This window comes from Bos grunniens, chromosome 8 (genome assembly GCF_055505025.1).
Source record: "Bos grunniens cultivar Pamir isolate PY7600 chromosome 8, Bosgru_T2T1.0, whole genome shotgun sequence".
In the NCBI taxonomy this organism is placed as follows: Eukaryota; Metazoa; Chordata; class Mammalia; order Artiodactyla; family Bovidae; genus Bos; species Bos grunniens.
In genome coordinates, this window is record NC_141172.1 from 42,266,168 (window position 1) to 42,281,520 (window position 15,353).

General features: G+C 46.3%; 1 protein-coding gene across 1 annotated transcript in view; it reads right to left on the bottom strand.

The window, feature by feature from the left end:
• Positions 1 to 8,799, bottom strand: part of LOC147366975 (doublesex and mab-3 related transcription factor 1) — a 57,932-nt gene extending 49,133 nt beyond the window's left edge. Inside the window, exon 1 of the mRNA XM_086414641.1 lies at positions 8,524 to 8,799. Coding sequence (XP_086270767.1) covers positions 8,524 to 8,799 — 276 coding nt within the window. The remainder of the gene's footprint in view (positions 1 to 8,523) is intronic.
• Between the last annotated feature and the right edge of the window lie 6,554 nt (positions 8,800 to 15,353).

A 15,353-nucleotide genomic window follows, 5' to 3' on the forward strand; every position in this document is an offset into this window, starting at 1 on the left:
TATAATAGGCTTATAATATAACATATAATCTGCCTATTATAAAGGCCTACTCGCTGCCCTTGGCTTTTAATAACTCTTCATGTTTTCACTGCTCCAAAATCAAATATGAAACATTTTGGAGGGAGTCAGTCTGAAAATTAGAAGAAAAAAATGCCTGTAACCACAACATTCAGGAACTTTGATTTTAGAACCAGAAGTATCAGAGACATCCATTTCTGTCCCCATCTTGATAGACAAATTTAATTAACCTTTGCTACTCTGTTCCAACCTACTGTTTTAGACAAAACTAGTGACCCACAAACAATATGTTACCATCAGAATTTCAATGGCGGCGACACCAAGAGATATAGCCCTATCAGCAGTATCAGGAAATAAGCCACTTGGATTAGCTGCTCCAAGAAATATGGATTATATTCACGTCACACATGAGCTGTCAGAAACATTAGGATACTTTTAGCATAAATCAGCAGTGTGAAGGGCATCTGATGAGCACTGAGCATGACAGACTGCTTGTAGGGCGAGGTGAGCCTGTCTGGGGCCACCTTCCCAGTGTGAGCACATGTGTGCCTGTCCTTTACCCGAACTGGCATCAAAAACTGGAACACAGGCTGGTGAGCGCTGATGGGCACCACACCCAGTTCATGGTGGGTCAGGGGCACGGAAAGGCGCTTCCCACTCCAGACCCACAATGGGAGCCCACCTCAAAGTGACCAAGTGACACAGAGTGACTAGAGTGTAGGTGAGAGAGAGAAATTTAGATGTGGTTAATACTGTCAGTACTGGGACTCTCCTATTACCTCACATGTCAAGTCTCTGAAAACATTATATAAGATAGTGTATCTTATAATACCTTACATCATAAGATGTAATATAACCCCTCATGGTTTCATACCAGGAAAACCAAGGAATGTGTGCTGCCCCATGAGGAGGGCAGAGATACAAGGGCACTTGTACACTCAGCCAGGCAAACCAGGGTTCCAACTCCAGCCCCCGACTTGCCAGCCTGTGACATGGCAGGTTACTTCATGTCCCTGAGCCTCTGTTCCTCCACCCACAGAGGGGATACCAGTCCCCGACAAGGCTGGGTCTCAGGGCCGAGTGCAGCAGCAGGGAGGAAGGGTCCGGCGCCTGGCCGGCCAGTCCAGTAACTGTCCTGTCACACCTCCACCCCAGGCCTCCTGCTTTGGGGGCCTCTGTGCAGGGCAGCACTAACATCCAAGGACCCTCTGTTGGGCCTTTTAGCACAGAACTGAGCCCTTTCACAGGTGTCAGGGACCTAGTAAAAGAGGGAGACAAAATTCTGCCCACTACATACTTCACAAGTTATTTTAAGTATATAAATGCTTAATATTTGAAAGAAAAATGTATTGTCTGAAATGTTTCTACTATTCACATTTTAAAAAGTTGAAAAACCAACAAGAGACTACACTGACACTATTAACTGGGGAGAGAGACAGAGACAGAGAAAACACGCCTTCCCATTTTTTGGTTGCATACCATTACCCAAGACATCAAAATGATTACATCTGCCTTCCTTCTCCAAGTATTGGCTAAGAATCACCAAAAAGAATGTTTTTGAAAAGAACTGTGATGGAAAAAGGAAGAAAAATGAAAACATAAAATGAAAAGATAATCCCTTTTCCTCTGTTCCTTGGTCTTTCTATGAACCCTGCTCCCAGGAGGTTGTGCATCTCAAGGAACTGCCTCAGGGTCAGGGTCTCCCAAGGAGGAGGTGCTGAGAGCAATCTGTCCTGGGTACAGGCAGGTACCCAGGGGTATACCCTCTGCAGAGCACTTTTTACAACAATAAAACTAAGTCAACCTGCTTCTAATTATCATCAAGCAGGGGCAATTCCAAACAAGAGCAGTGATAAAATACTTGTCCTCACCCCGCCTGGCCCCACGCACGGGCACAGCACTGCACAGAACCCACCTTTCCACAGGGCAGCACAGCCCCTGGGCACCTCCAGACTCTGACCACACAGTGATCAGAGAGCTGCATGTGTCCTTCCTCATCTACCCACCGTGAGGTGGCCCTGGAAGGGACAGTGCAGCACAGGGCTAGGCATGGAGCCTGCACTCAACGAATTAATGATGAACACACAGAGGAGTTCCTTATACACGCTCTGAAACAGGATGGAGATTTCTCATGACTATATTTTTTTTGTTTTTCTGCTACTATATTCCTAATATAGCTCCAAAAAATAGGGCAAATCAGCCTCTATCTATGCATTCCCTTATTTTGGTCTTTATCCAACAAATGAGGGCCACTTACCAGGACACAGAAATATGGACTCCTGAGAAATAGGAGACTCACTCATGCACATACTTAAAACTTTCTGAAAAGCAACTAATTTTATATCTTATTGACATCTACTTAGGAAAAAAGTAAGCTAAAATGGCAAATGTAAATAGACGAGGTTTTGGCCATGAGCTCAACTAAATCAAATCTAAAAGCTTTTTAAAAACTGTGATCTAATTATCTAATTTTCAAACAGATTACAGAATTCCCAAATGACTGTATTATTTACTAACCCAATGCTATTGTGTCAGAGATGAGACACAATCTCACAACAGACAGATAATGTCTTTCTTTCTGCCTCTAGTAAATGGTGTGGTAGTCCCTGGAGGAGATGAGCCCTTTCCAGGGTTTCCCAACTCAGTTCAGATTAAACTGGACTCATGTCAGAATGGAAGTGAACCTGCAGGATGGCCCAAGATTTACTGGGGGTCTCCCAAAGGTCCCTAAGAATCCGAGGTCACCCTCCATCTGGATTTCCTAGGATGCTACTGGACCGCCTCAGCCAGGCTGAGAAACAATCGGTAGCACGGCCGGGGCCCAGCCCCTCCCCAAGGTCCTCTCTGACTCAGAGCTGCCTTCAAAAAGTGCCTGCGGTTTCCAGAGGCCAGTTCCACTTTCCTCTGTAATCCAGATGTTTTTAACCAAATACTCTGTGAAATGACTCTCCTGCTGTCGCGCTGCAGTGAAGGAACATTCCTCAGCCCCATCTCTCACCATGAATGAGCTCAATTTCTAAACTACCCACTACCCTCCCTCAGCTTTGGTTCCAGACCAGGAGCCAGCAGAAATACTGCCACCACCGGCACCAGCTCTTACAACACTGGCCCTCCTGCAGGAGCAAGAGCAAAGCACATCGTTCACAACCTGTGCGAGAGAACCACCACTCCTTTCAGGACAAGTGTGATGAAGGCCAGGTGGTGCCTGTCACGATCCCAGTTTGTTCCTACCTAATGAGACAGCACAGCAATTCCTCTGTGGAAACACACACCAGTGAGAAGGTGGTTTAGAAACAGAGAGACAGGACTGTTTCTAGACACACGGGCCTACTGCTGCCCCACAAGCCTGACTGACAGGAGGAGTAGGAATATGACGTAAAGGTCCAAGAAAGCTGGGTTTACTGTTTCTCCCTGAATGAGAACAATCTAATGAGGAATTGTTTCAGAATTGAAAATAACAGATGTCACTAAGACCAGATAGTCCATTCAAGGGAAAGTTCATAGTAGAGGCAATGTGACCCCAAACCTGGGGAAGCCTGACATCTTTGCTTCACTGCTTTAAACTTCCAGGGGTCCGAAATGACTTTTAAGTTCAAACAGAAGATTCTCCAAGGCTGGTCTTCTGAACTAGGAAGCCCAAGCCCCATGTCCCAGAAAGCAGGATCTACTTGAGGTGCATGTGAGAGCCTCACAACAATGCCAAACTAACATGAGCGCATTCACAGGGCCGAGATAAAGAGATAGGAAAAGATCTGGAAGGAGGTTGAGACAACTGTCAGAGACAGCATACGGAAGACCCTGAAGAGCTCTGCGGCTGTCGTGGTGACACAACGCTGGTACAGGGCTTCCAGACCCTCTCTGGACTTCAGACCAGTACAGCTTTTTAAAACAGGGGTGGGAAAGACAGGGGCAGAGCCTCCAGCTTCTTACATTGCTGAGGAAGGGCATTTATAGAAAAAAAAAAAAAGGAATCCTCATAACATTAAAAAAAAAAGTTGGAAAGGGAAGGTCTCAATAAAAACAACTGAATAATTTAGGTGTTAGAGAAACCCCCTTGTCTCAGTTTTCCTCATTTCTTTGTAAACCAGCACTAGCAACAGCCTGCATTCAAGACAGTGAACCACAAAATACATTTCCAGTAAAATAAAGAACAAGCTGGCACCCGCTGTCCACCACTGGTATCTAAAGTGAATAACGCATTAAGAACATAAATTACATCTGGAGGTATTTAGGGGGAAGAAAAATGTCATTATCAATATCTTTCTATGAAATGACTGTCTAATCTAGAAATCCTAAAATAAGCACCTATAAAATTATTAGAATTACAGAGTGCACACAAGTGCCCTGATACAAAATAAATACACCACATCAGCAGAGTATCAACAGAAATGTATGTCTCTGTAATCCCCCTTTAAAAATCAAATTAGGGTGGTTAGATCGGCAAATACGACATCTAATTTCCTTTTCCTGAGGAAAGAAATTACATGTTTTAAACTGAAAGTGGTCCTGCTGATTCCACTTCTGTGTGCTTGAAAACTCGTAAGTTTTTCTTTCCAGAAGAAAAAGACTGTCAGTGTCTGCTCACCAACAAATAGTGGCCAGATCCCACTTCGCTCTAAAAAGAGAAGCCAGGGAAGCGGGTGATGGGACTGGAGTGGAAGCCCAGTGGATCGCAGGAGTGTCTGCAGAGAGAGCACCTCACCCAGAGAAAGGCCCAGGATTGGGGCTGTGTTCCTCAGGGAGCCACTTCCCCTTTCTTAGCCAGTCAGTCAGGAGTCTGATGTGACCAGATGCACATTATCCCAGGGGCCTGATAGTGCAACTTACAGGGCTGACGTGGGCACACAATTGATCTGAATTCTATTTCATCTTCACAACTGAAGTAGATTCTCATTCTACTACCTTCTCCTTGATATACTGTTCTCATAAGTTTAGAAATTTCAAAAATCAATGGCTTAATTAATGGTTAATTATACTTGTCTCCCTGGGAATGGGAGCCAGGTTTAAGCCTTGGCTGGCTATCCCTCACCCCCACCTCTGGCCCTCCTGGGGGACCCCAAGGGCACAGAAGTGGAGGCGCTGCAACTGTGCCCACAATGCACATGCTCCAGAAGCATTCTTTGAGCTGAGGTTGTTCTGATGTTGAACCACACTAATAAAAAAAGGAGGCAATGTGAAAACCAGGGCCCCGGCAGGCTGCTGGGTACAGGATGGAGAACAAACACAGCAGGCAGCCAGCAGTCAAAAAAGGCACCCGTGGCGGATGCATGTTGATGTATGGCAAAACCAATACAATATTGTAAAGTTAATTAAAAGAAAAAAAAAGGCGCCTCTTACAGGTGCCCTGCGGGGGTCCTCCAGACCATGGCAGGCAAGTGCTGAAGGGCCATCCCAGTAGAGCCCACAAGGGGGCGCCTTTCTCTGTGCACCAAGGCCTAGCCATCCCATTGATTACCTGCCTGCCTGTGTCTATTTCAAACCCGGGGCTACACAGATGATTCCCCATTCTCATATACCAGGTGATAACAGTCTTTCCCCAAGACCTACTTTTCGACATTTGGTTCAGCGGTAGATCCCTGGCAAAGAGTTGGACCTCAAGGCATCATTATTTCATAACCGAATGCATTCCAGTGAGGTGGATAATCATGAGCGGATGACTGCATCTTAAGACTGAACCACCAGAAGGGAGGAGTCACCTCTGCTGCCATGTGACCACACCCCAACTGTTCCTGGAACCGGAGTTTCCACCTCTGGTGGTACAAGCTTCTGAAAAGCTAATCCAGGGGGCGCCGGCCGTGGGGACTGCAAGGAGAGCCCAGATACAGCTCAGAGTCCTCCCATATTTATTTCTGCTCCCGTGATATGCACCTCTCCCTTGTCAACCTGGTACAACATGTTTATTTAAAAGGTAATGTTGCCGTGGAGGAGTGCACCAGGCAATAAACAGCCTTTGCAGGCAATTAAATGCAGAAGTGAAATTGAGCTGCTGGTCAGTGGAACCAGCCATTCATCCTGAGTTTGTTCCAGTGTCACAAATGTTATTCCTGTTTCACAACAGGACAGGAACCCCTGATTGGGCCACAAATCTCCAGAGGCTGGAGGCAGACCTGAATTAAAGCAGCTCTCGGCATGAGTGCAGGGCATCACCAAGGAAGAGTCCTGGGATGTTGGCCCTGGAGAATGCTCTAGCTTTTTTAAAAATAAGCTTTTCACTGAGTAGGTGTTCAATAATTACTTGTGACTTACATGACTTTATAGGGAGACTTATAGGAAGTCTCAACTCTACAATGAAAAGTCAATGATTTCTTTTCGTAAATAATTCAGGACCCTCCCCACTAATTTCTAAGAAGTCTGGCTTTAAAAAATGATGACAATCTCCACTAGAATCGATCTTTTCTAGGAACCAGAAAAGAGCTCTTTGTTCTGAAAACATTTCACACTGCTCCCCACAAACACACTGATACACAAAGCAGCAAGGGAAGGAAGATAACATCAAAGTTACGGCTCTGGTGAAGAGTGAGGAGGGAACTTGGATCTTAGCAAGACAGAGTCAAGACAGTAGATGGTGGAGATGCTGCTTAAGCTTCAGGCCCTTCATGTGGAGCCAGGGTCAGACCAAGGGGGAAGGTCCGGTGAGGGAGACCAGCTCAGGGCCCCCCAGGTGCAGCTGTGGGACCCCTTCCACAAGGGAGACAGGAAAGCATGGCTACAACAAGGAGAGGGCCACTGCACCCTCTGCCCTCTGGGGAAGCTTCTCCCAGGAATGGGCAAGGCACTGTCCACAGAGCAGAGCCAGGGCACCCTCCTGACACAGCAGAACAGCCAGGTGGGCAGAGGCTCTGCCCTAGAACACCATTCCCTACACCCCTGCCATAGTGACTTGGTAAAAAAGTGAGCTGTTCATTTCCTGTCCCTTAAATACTGGTTATAAGTATTATTGCTACATGTTTCTATTTAATTATTGCTTCCTTATAACATATATGGGGCTTCGCTGGTGGCTCAGCAGTAAAGAACTGGCCTACAATGCAGGAGACCACCTGCAATGCAGGAAATGCAGGTTCGATCCCTGAGTTGAGAAGATGCCCTGGAGAAGAAGTGGAAACCCACTCCAGTATTCTTGCCTGGAGAATCCCATGGACAGAGGAGCCTGGAGGGCTATAGTCCACGGTGTCATAACGAGTCAGACATGCCTTAACAACTAACAACAAATAAATTTGTTTAGCAACTAAACAAATAAGATACTTCTTTCTCCTTTCTTAGAAGAGCATCTCTAACAGAAATCAACCTAAAACGTGTCCCAAATCATAAAACCCAACCGGCACTTTGAAAGGCCTACAGGACTCCAGCCTGCAGATCTATAAATCACTGAATTTCCTTACACTCACATCAGCTGTAAATTCCAGCACCTTTTTTAAAAGTATGATTCTAAAAGTAAAACTCATGAAAAACTAACAAAAATGAGTAGCCCAGAGGATTAAAGCTGACACATGACTATTACAAGGAAGTCAGGTCCATAAGGCCAGTGTGAGAGCCCAAAAAAGAGGTTAAGGGAGTATCAACAACTTCTCCACACCAACAAATGCAAAGTGGAACAGAATTGCTCAGAAGAAAATGTCAATGTGCATTTTTTAGAAGTGGGTATAAAAAGGTCAAAGACTTACCCTAAACTCCCCAAATACATATACCTCAGTGTGCTGGAATTGATGTGGAGAGCCCACATACAGTAAACGCGCCCAAAAGGAGAACAATTCTCACACAATTGGTATTCTACAGGTGGAGGGGGTTTGGAGGCGCTGATTCTAAGTGCTTATGGGTGCACATTCTCACAACATGCTAATCCAGCCTGAAACGCTATGCTTTCCAGGCCTTGAACATGCCGCTGACAAACTGGCATGAGAGAAATGGTGAAAACTGAATGGCAGAATGGCGCCGAATAAATGTTGCCTGATAATGCAAAATGCTTTGTTTTACCCCAAATATTAAAAGCTCTTGATTGCACACTATTTCAGAAACACATACTTAGTGTATGAAAGACTGACCTCCATCCCCAGATAAAAATGCTCTCAAGTTGGCCCAGCACAGCAGTGACCTAGTTCCTCTCACCTTTCTTCCATGCAAACATTCGGATCACTTTGCATCTCCCTTCCAGGGTGCCAACACCACACGGTTACTCCCACCCAGAGGCTGAGTCCAGTATTCTCTAAGCTGCTCTAAAGGCTGGAGGAGGTGACGCCTCACAGAGAAGCCACTTTTGAAACTGATTCTGGCCCATTGGGGTTTACACAAAGTGACACTGAAGTATGAGAAAGTAAAATTCCAAAATGCAAACAAATGTACACGTATTTCTTTACAGTTCCTTTTAGTCAACGACTGTGGTTAAATGATGTTATGGGTAGAGTGAACACTTTCTACACGTTTTGCATAATGGCACACACGTGTGCTGGTTTGGGTGTATGTGTTTGTGTGGTTTCAAACATCCTGTTCACTCTCTGGGTAACAACTTACCTGCCACTGGTTTCCTGTCTGACCAGGCACATAAGGTGCTGGGAGGCTCCGGAGGCTGTTCTTCACAGGGGAGCCCCCAAGGGGATTTCCCACGTCCCCAGAAGAGGAGTCAGCAGCCAAGGCCATGGGGTACTGCGGGTAGTTGTACAGGTTGTTGTAGTACGGAAACAGAGACGGCTGGTAAAAGCTGCTGTAGTAGGTGGAGTCAGAAACGAGATCGGGTGTGTTCTCCACATGCCCTCTGCTGGTGACAGCAGGAATATCCTGGATGACCATACGTCCCTCTAGAAAGAAAGCAAACGACAACATGGTATCAGTCTCAGGACCACAAAATTCTACCTGCACACCTTGCCAACATACGGCCTCCCTCCTCAAGATCCGCAGAGCTTCAAAGCAAGGCTCCGGAACGTGCTGCTTGCCCTGTGGCCAGAACACAGGTAAGTTCCAAAGGCTGGAGCAACTCGGGCAGCAGAGCTGACAGGCACTGGTGGTTGGTTTTACTGAGAACACCAAGAATATTTTAGGCAGGGCTCATTTTAGTTACATAAAGGCTGACCACGTCTAACTTCTACAGAGAAATTTCCTACCCTAATGTCAAGAAATGAGATATCAAATCTAGCTAAGTTGTCTATCTGCAAGTCTTATAACAAAATTAATTGCACTTCACTTTAAATCAAGTAATAAGAAAATCTAGATGCCTTTTCTGTTTGTCTGTCCACACCAGTATGTCTGAAGGCAAAGCAAGAGGCTAAGAGTTTAAGCAAACATTGGTTTCTTTCATCTCCTTCCAACGGATCGTTCTTTATCCTTCCCTAGTCTGGATAATGGTATAGACCTGGGAGACAAATTTCTGTAAAAGGTGCATTAGTGTCTATTTTAGACTTTGTGGCCATTCTGTTGTGGAACATACAGGCTGCTGGGTGCTTGCATTGCAATAAAACTTTATTCACAAATACAGGCAACAGGCCCAAGTGACCCACAGGCTGAAGTTTGCAGCACAGGGTCTAGATGTTAAACCGTCAATTCCAATCAACTGAAGGGACTCCTAAGTCATCTCTCCAACACTTTTTTTTTTCCTCCAACACTTTTTATTAAACAATGTTCTATGAGTTGGCCAGGTGCCTGAAATGGCTACGAGGTATTAGGTTGCCCCTGCCCACGTGGAATCTACAGTTTAGGATAAATGATGGGATCACAAACTATAACGAGGACTCTCATGCAGAAATACCTATGAACAACAATGCAATCTCTAAGGCTTGAAAGATGACACACAGCCTAGAAAGGAATTACAGAGACTGCCATTAAATAAAACAAAAACTGCACCTGAGTTTCACTTTAAAAGAGGAGCAGGGGACTTCCCTGGTGGCCCAGTGGCTAAGATTTCACACTCCCAATGCAGGGGACATGGGTTTGATCCCTGGTCAGGGAACTAGATCCCACATGCCACAACTAAGAGTTTGCATGCCACAAGTAAAGATTTCATATGCTGCAATTAAAAGATCCCATGTGCCATAACTTCTATCTGGCATATCCAAATAAATAGAGGAGCAGAAAATAGGTGAAAATGAGAAAAACAGGCTTTCCTGGTGGCTCAGTGGTAAAGAATTACCTGCCAATGCAGGAGACGCAGGAGACGTGGGTTTGAGCCCTGGGTCGGGAAGATCCCCTGGAGAAGGAAATGGCAACTTGATTTAGTACTCTTGCCTGGGAAATCCCATGGACAGAGGAGCCTGGCAGGCTACAGTCCAGTGGGTCTTTGAGTCGGACATGACTGAGCGTGAGCACAAGAAAAGGAGAAAACTGAAGACAGGGCAGCGAGGACACGGGGATGGAAGCAGGAAGTGTGGGGGACTTTGTAGTGATGGACCGGCCCTTGAGGTGAAGACCTGGGTGAGAAAAGAGCAAGAGAGGGCCAGGGTGACAGGCAGGCTGTAGACAGGCGAGGGACAGCCTGAGATGGCTCTCAGCTCTCGCCAGGGTGTGTGGAAACCACTGAGGGTTTCTGAGCAAAGGAGCAGAGAGCTGCACTGTGGGGGGATTCAGCTGGATAGCAGTTCTCAAGACAAGAGAAGGGAAGACAAGCCAGGGGCAGGAGAGCCAGCAGGGAGCCGCTGAAGTAGTCGGGGAGAGACACAGCAGTCTGCAAATAACAGCTGGGGAAGGCTGGGCCAGGGACACGCGGTGGGGGTGGGAGGAAACGCAACAGAACTCAGGACCGAGGGGCGCCAGGAACTGAGACACGGAAGAAGAGGAAGGGCAGGAGACCTAGGCGGCAGCGGAGATCGAGGGTAAGCTCTGTCTGCTGCATCACGGGGCCGCGGGGCACACACATGGGCAGGTGAGTGAGGATGAGAAACTTGGCACTTGCACTCATGGGAGAGGTCGAGATTCAGGAGTCACCACCCGGAGATGTGGACTGCATCTGGGGAGAGCAGCAGGAAGGTGTAGAGAAGAGTATGTTATGAAAGGAGAAAAGAGCACCAAGGCCAGGACCCTGGAGGACAGAGGACAGAGCGTAATGCCACAGATGACGAAGTCGACAGGGACCAAGCAGGGCAGGCCACGGTGTCCACCGCTGCTAAGAGACCAAGCAAAATTAGTTCTGGAAAAGAGCCACAGATGGCTGGGCCTTTAGGGCCTCGTGGTTTCAGCACAGTGAGAGAAGAAGATGCCTGCAGGAGATAAAGAGAAGGTGAGCTCCGTGAATATGGTGACAAGCCTTCTCTCCGGTAGGAAGGGACACCCAACGAGCGGCACCCCCCACCCCAGCCCCGCTCACTGTGCATCCTCGTGCTGAGCACACTGCCAGATACATGGGGGTAAGAATCTGCAGCAAGGATCAATGAACAGGTTTTCTTCCAAGTAGCCTAGCATCAAAATAAATATGAGAAAAGACGGGAAGCTCCAAGGAGTAATAAGATGTTATTTTATCTTTAAAACACAGAGAAGGGTTGAGCACACGCAGGCAGGGGGAAGATCATGAAGAGCAATTCCCAAGACTAGTAACACGTGGTCCAGAGCAGGTGCTCAGAAAGGGTCATCTGACTGAACATGGGGAAGGCATGACTAAACGTGCACTCTCTGGAAGGTTTGGGAGACAGCTACGACAAAATGTATTTTTACAGCCTCATTTTACAGTCAGCACTGAAGTCTCTTCTCTGCTGGGACACCACGTCCGTCCACCACAGGCTCCTGGCGATGCCTCATCAGGGACATCATCTTACAACATCTCTTGCCTTCCTCCCTACTCGTCCTCCCAGCCAAGAGATGAGAAGCTCCAACCCCATTATTCTACTCCAGTCTGGAGACGGCACGTGCCCTTCTCACCTCCTGAACTTCCCTCAGTCCCTTCTCTTATTTTAAACACAGTTTAGTGGCGAATATGTGGTTTTCAGTATCTAGGTCTTTTGTTTTCAATGTCATGTCTTTACTGTTAAACTTTATTGTTAAAAGCAATACAAGTTTGGCAAAAAATGATAAATTACATGGTTACTTAAAAAAAGGAATGAATGACATTCTTACCATCCAGTCATAAGCATTAGTGGCACATCCATACACAATCTCATAGGCATTTCAGATGCTCATCCCTGTCTCTAGAGTTAAAAACACTGGGTACCCTCAGGGACTGCCATTGAAAACCAAGCTTCTTGATAAAGAAAACAAAATATAATAGGAAGTAAAGAATTAAACAGAAACTCAAAGACACTGGCATTCAGGGCACAGGCTTCAAGACTTTCTACATCATAACCCTAGTCAGGACCTTTAATCAGGCCTCAGTTTATCCAGCAACAAAATGTTGTCAGTAATAATCCTCAAGGTAACAAGAATGCTTCAATAAACTTCAGACTAAACCTCAAATAAAATGCTACATCATACATCAGATCAAAGAAAGGATTTGTTTTGCTACAGACAGTAATTCATTAAAACGCCATCACCTTTCCACCTACCATATTTTATTACCTCTTTCAAAGTATATTGAGTTTTAAGAATAAATTAAGACATATATTGGAAAACTTTTGATTCATACCAATATTCACATAATACAAATCACTTGAGCTTTATAACAGTAAATGCCTAAATATTTTGGACTTAAAAATGTTTACACGCTCTTAAAAAGTGACATTTTAAAAAGCACTGGGAAAGGGCACCCACCCCAGGGACACGAGGAACTACCGAATTCTGTATTTTATAAACCACCCAACTGTATCTTAAAGATTCAAATTAAAACTTTACTTAAAACAACAGCTTCACGCTTCTCAGCCTTGATGTGCCCATTACCAGTAGGTGGGCACTTCCCAGGCTGAAATAAACACCCAGGAAACTATACGGGTCTCACCCAGCGCTGCTCAGCGTGGGCCTCGAGTCAGCGGCACAGCCACCACCTGCGAACTTACAGAGAAGAACATTCTCAGACCCACCCCAGTCCCACAGACCAGAAATTGTGAGGGCTGGCCAAGCATCCTGAGTTTTAACAAAGCCTTCAATAGGTCCTGATACACTCAAAAGCTCAACCACCACTGGCCTCACGATTCAAAGCAACTGCTCCATAAATTTTCCCTAAAAAACGTGATCCCTGACTGGGTTACTGTGACAGCGCTGGTGTTGTTTAGTCACTACGTCGTGTCTGACTCTTTTATGACCGCACCGTGGACTGCAGCCCGCCATGTTCCTTTGTCCATAGGATTCTCCAGGCAAGAATACTGGAGTGGGTTGCCATGCCCTCCCCCAGGGCATCTTCCCAACCCAGAGACTGAACCCAAGTGTCCTGCTGGACAGGTGGATTCTTTACCACTGAGCCACCTGGGAAGCTGCAACTGCCCCACAAATTTCCCTAAAAAAAGAGTGACTCCCGACTGCATTATTGTGACAGTGCTGACTGGCTATCAAACGAGAGCACACACATTACTTCCACTGAAGAGAGAAACTGGGCTGCTACAGAAACCGCTGCAGAGCTTGGATCACAAGCTGTAGCTGCTCTGTGTATACTGCTGCCAGACGGTTCTAACTTTCATGGCCCACACCGGGGCTTTGACAAACTATACTACTCCTCATCAGGCTTCTGGATTATCAAGAGGAGTGGGCAGTGCAGAAATCATTTATTCTTGACCTTAAGGTGTATTCTAGTACTTATATTTGCTTTTTTTCATTAGTCATCACAGAACAACCATGTCCAGGTATTGCAAAAGGCACAAAGAAACATTCAAAATGTTTCATTTCTTCTTAAGAGTGAGTTATCTATTTGGGAAAGTTATGTGTTAGACCAAGAATCCTACAAACCGATAATCCAATGGCCATGATGACAGTATAGGCAGACGTCACCATCAGCAAAGATGGAGGTGATTCAGAGACGGTGGGGTGAGGGAGGGAATCAAGAGAGAACAGTGTCAACATGGTCATGGACGGGGAAAAGGACAAGACATGTCCTTTTCCAGGGACACTGACCAGATAAGCCTAGCTGGAGCGCAGCGTTCACGTCAGAGGACAAGAGATGCTGAGGCTGGAAAGTTACTTAGGGACAAACTGTGGAAGGCCTTGTCTGTGAATCCAGACAAGGGCTTCTGATTGCCCCTCAAGTTCCAGGGAGTCAATGAGTTTTCAGAGCAAGCTGTGCTTAGGCACTCAGTCATGTCCGATTCTCTGCAACCCCATGGGCTGTAGGCCGCCAGGCTCCCATGTCTATGAAATTCTCCATGCAAGAATACTTGCATGGGTTGCCTGCAAGGAGTGGGTTGCCATGCCCTCCTCCAGGGGATCTTCCTAATACAGGGATGAGAACCCAGGTCTCCAGCACTGCAGGTGGATACTTTACCATCAGAGCCACAAGGGAAGCCCTTTTAGAGCAAGAGAATAACATAAAAATGTTTTAGTAAAGTTAATCTGGTCCAAGCACAAAAGATGAATTCAAAACAAGGAGGTAAAAGAACAGAGTAGGCTACAACAGTCTCTTCTGTGTATGTACGTGTACATGGTCTATAGACCAAAACAGGTAGGACTCTTTAAACACTCCAGACCTGAAGAGGTAACTAAACGGCTGCACAGGGAAGCCGCAGTAACAGGAAAAGGGAACCACATGAAGAACACTGGAACGTCTGCTGTTGTGGGAACTCCCTTCAAACAACCCTGTCACACTACTAACAACCTGTCACCCAGGGACCAGAGATGCCCCCAGACCCCCTTTCAGATCCTTGCTCCACTGCTGAGTGGTCACGCTTTACTCACTGCAGCCCAAGAAGGGACGTGCAGCCCTCACCTAAGGTAAGGATACAAACAGCATATGCCTTCTCTCCAACCTGGGTTACAGCAGAGTTCTCCCAAGAGTTACCAGAGACAGTCCTTCACCACTGAGGTGTCTTCAAAGTCACGCTAGTGAGTCAGGCTAAGTGTCACTAGTAATTGATGATAAACACGAAATATTTCCAATTCATAAGCCACAAAATGTATAAACGAAGCATACAAAATTTGAAATGGTACATATGTATACACACGTATGTGTACATATATTCCAAGAGTGGTGTTCCTTGTACAAACTCCTAACAGGCTACTCCTATTTTCTAAATCTCAGAAAGAAAGAAACAAAGCAGTAGACACTGACAGTTGGCGCGTACCCGCGAGCTGAACGCGTGGCTCTGTACCAGGCCCCCTGACCGTGGCTGTGACTTCGCCCCGTCACACCCATGCTGTGACAGGGACTGGAAACTGCACGGCCACCGTGACTGACTGAGAAGACCAGAGCAGTGTACTAAGACGGAAACGTCTGAGGCCGCCGGAAACTCTTACGCTGCATCTCCCTCTTTGTTATTCCAGAATGCCAACTGGCCAAGGTGATTCCA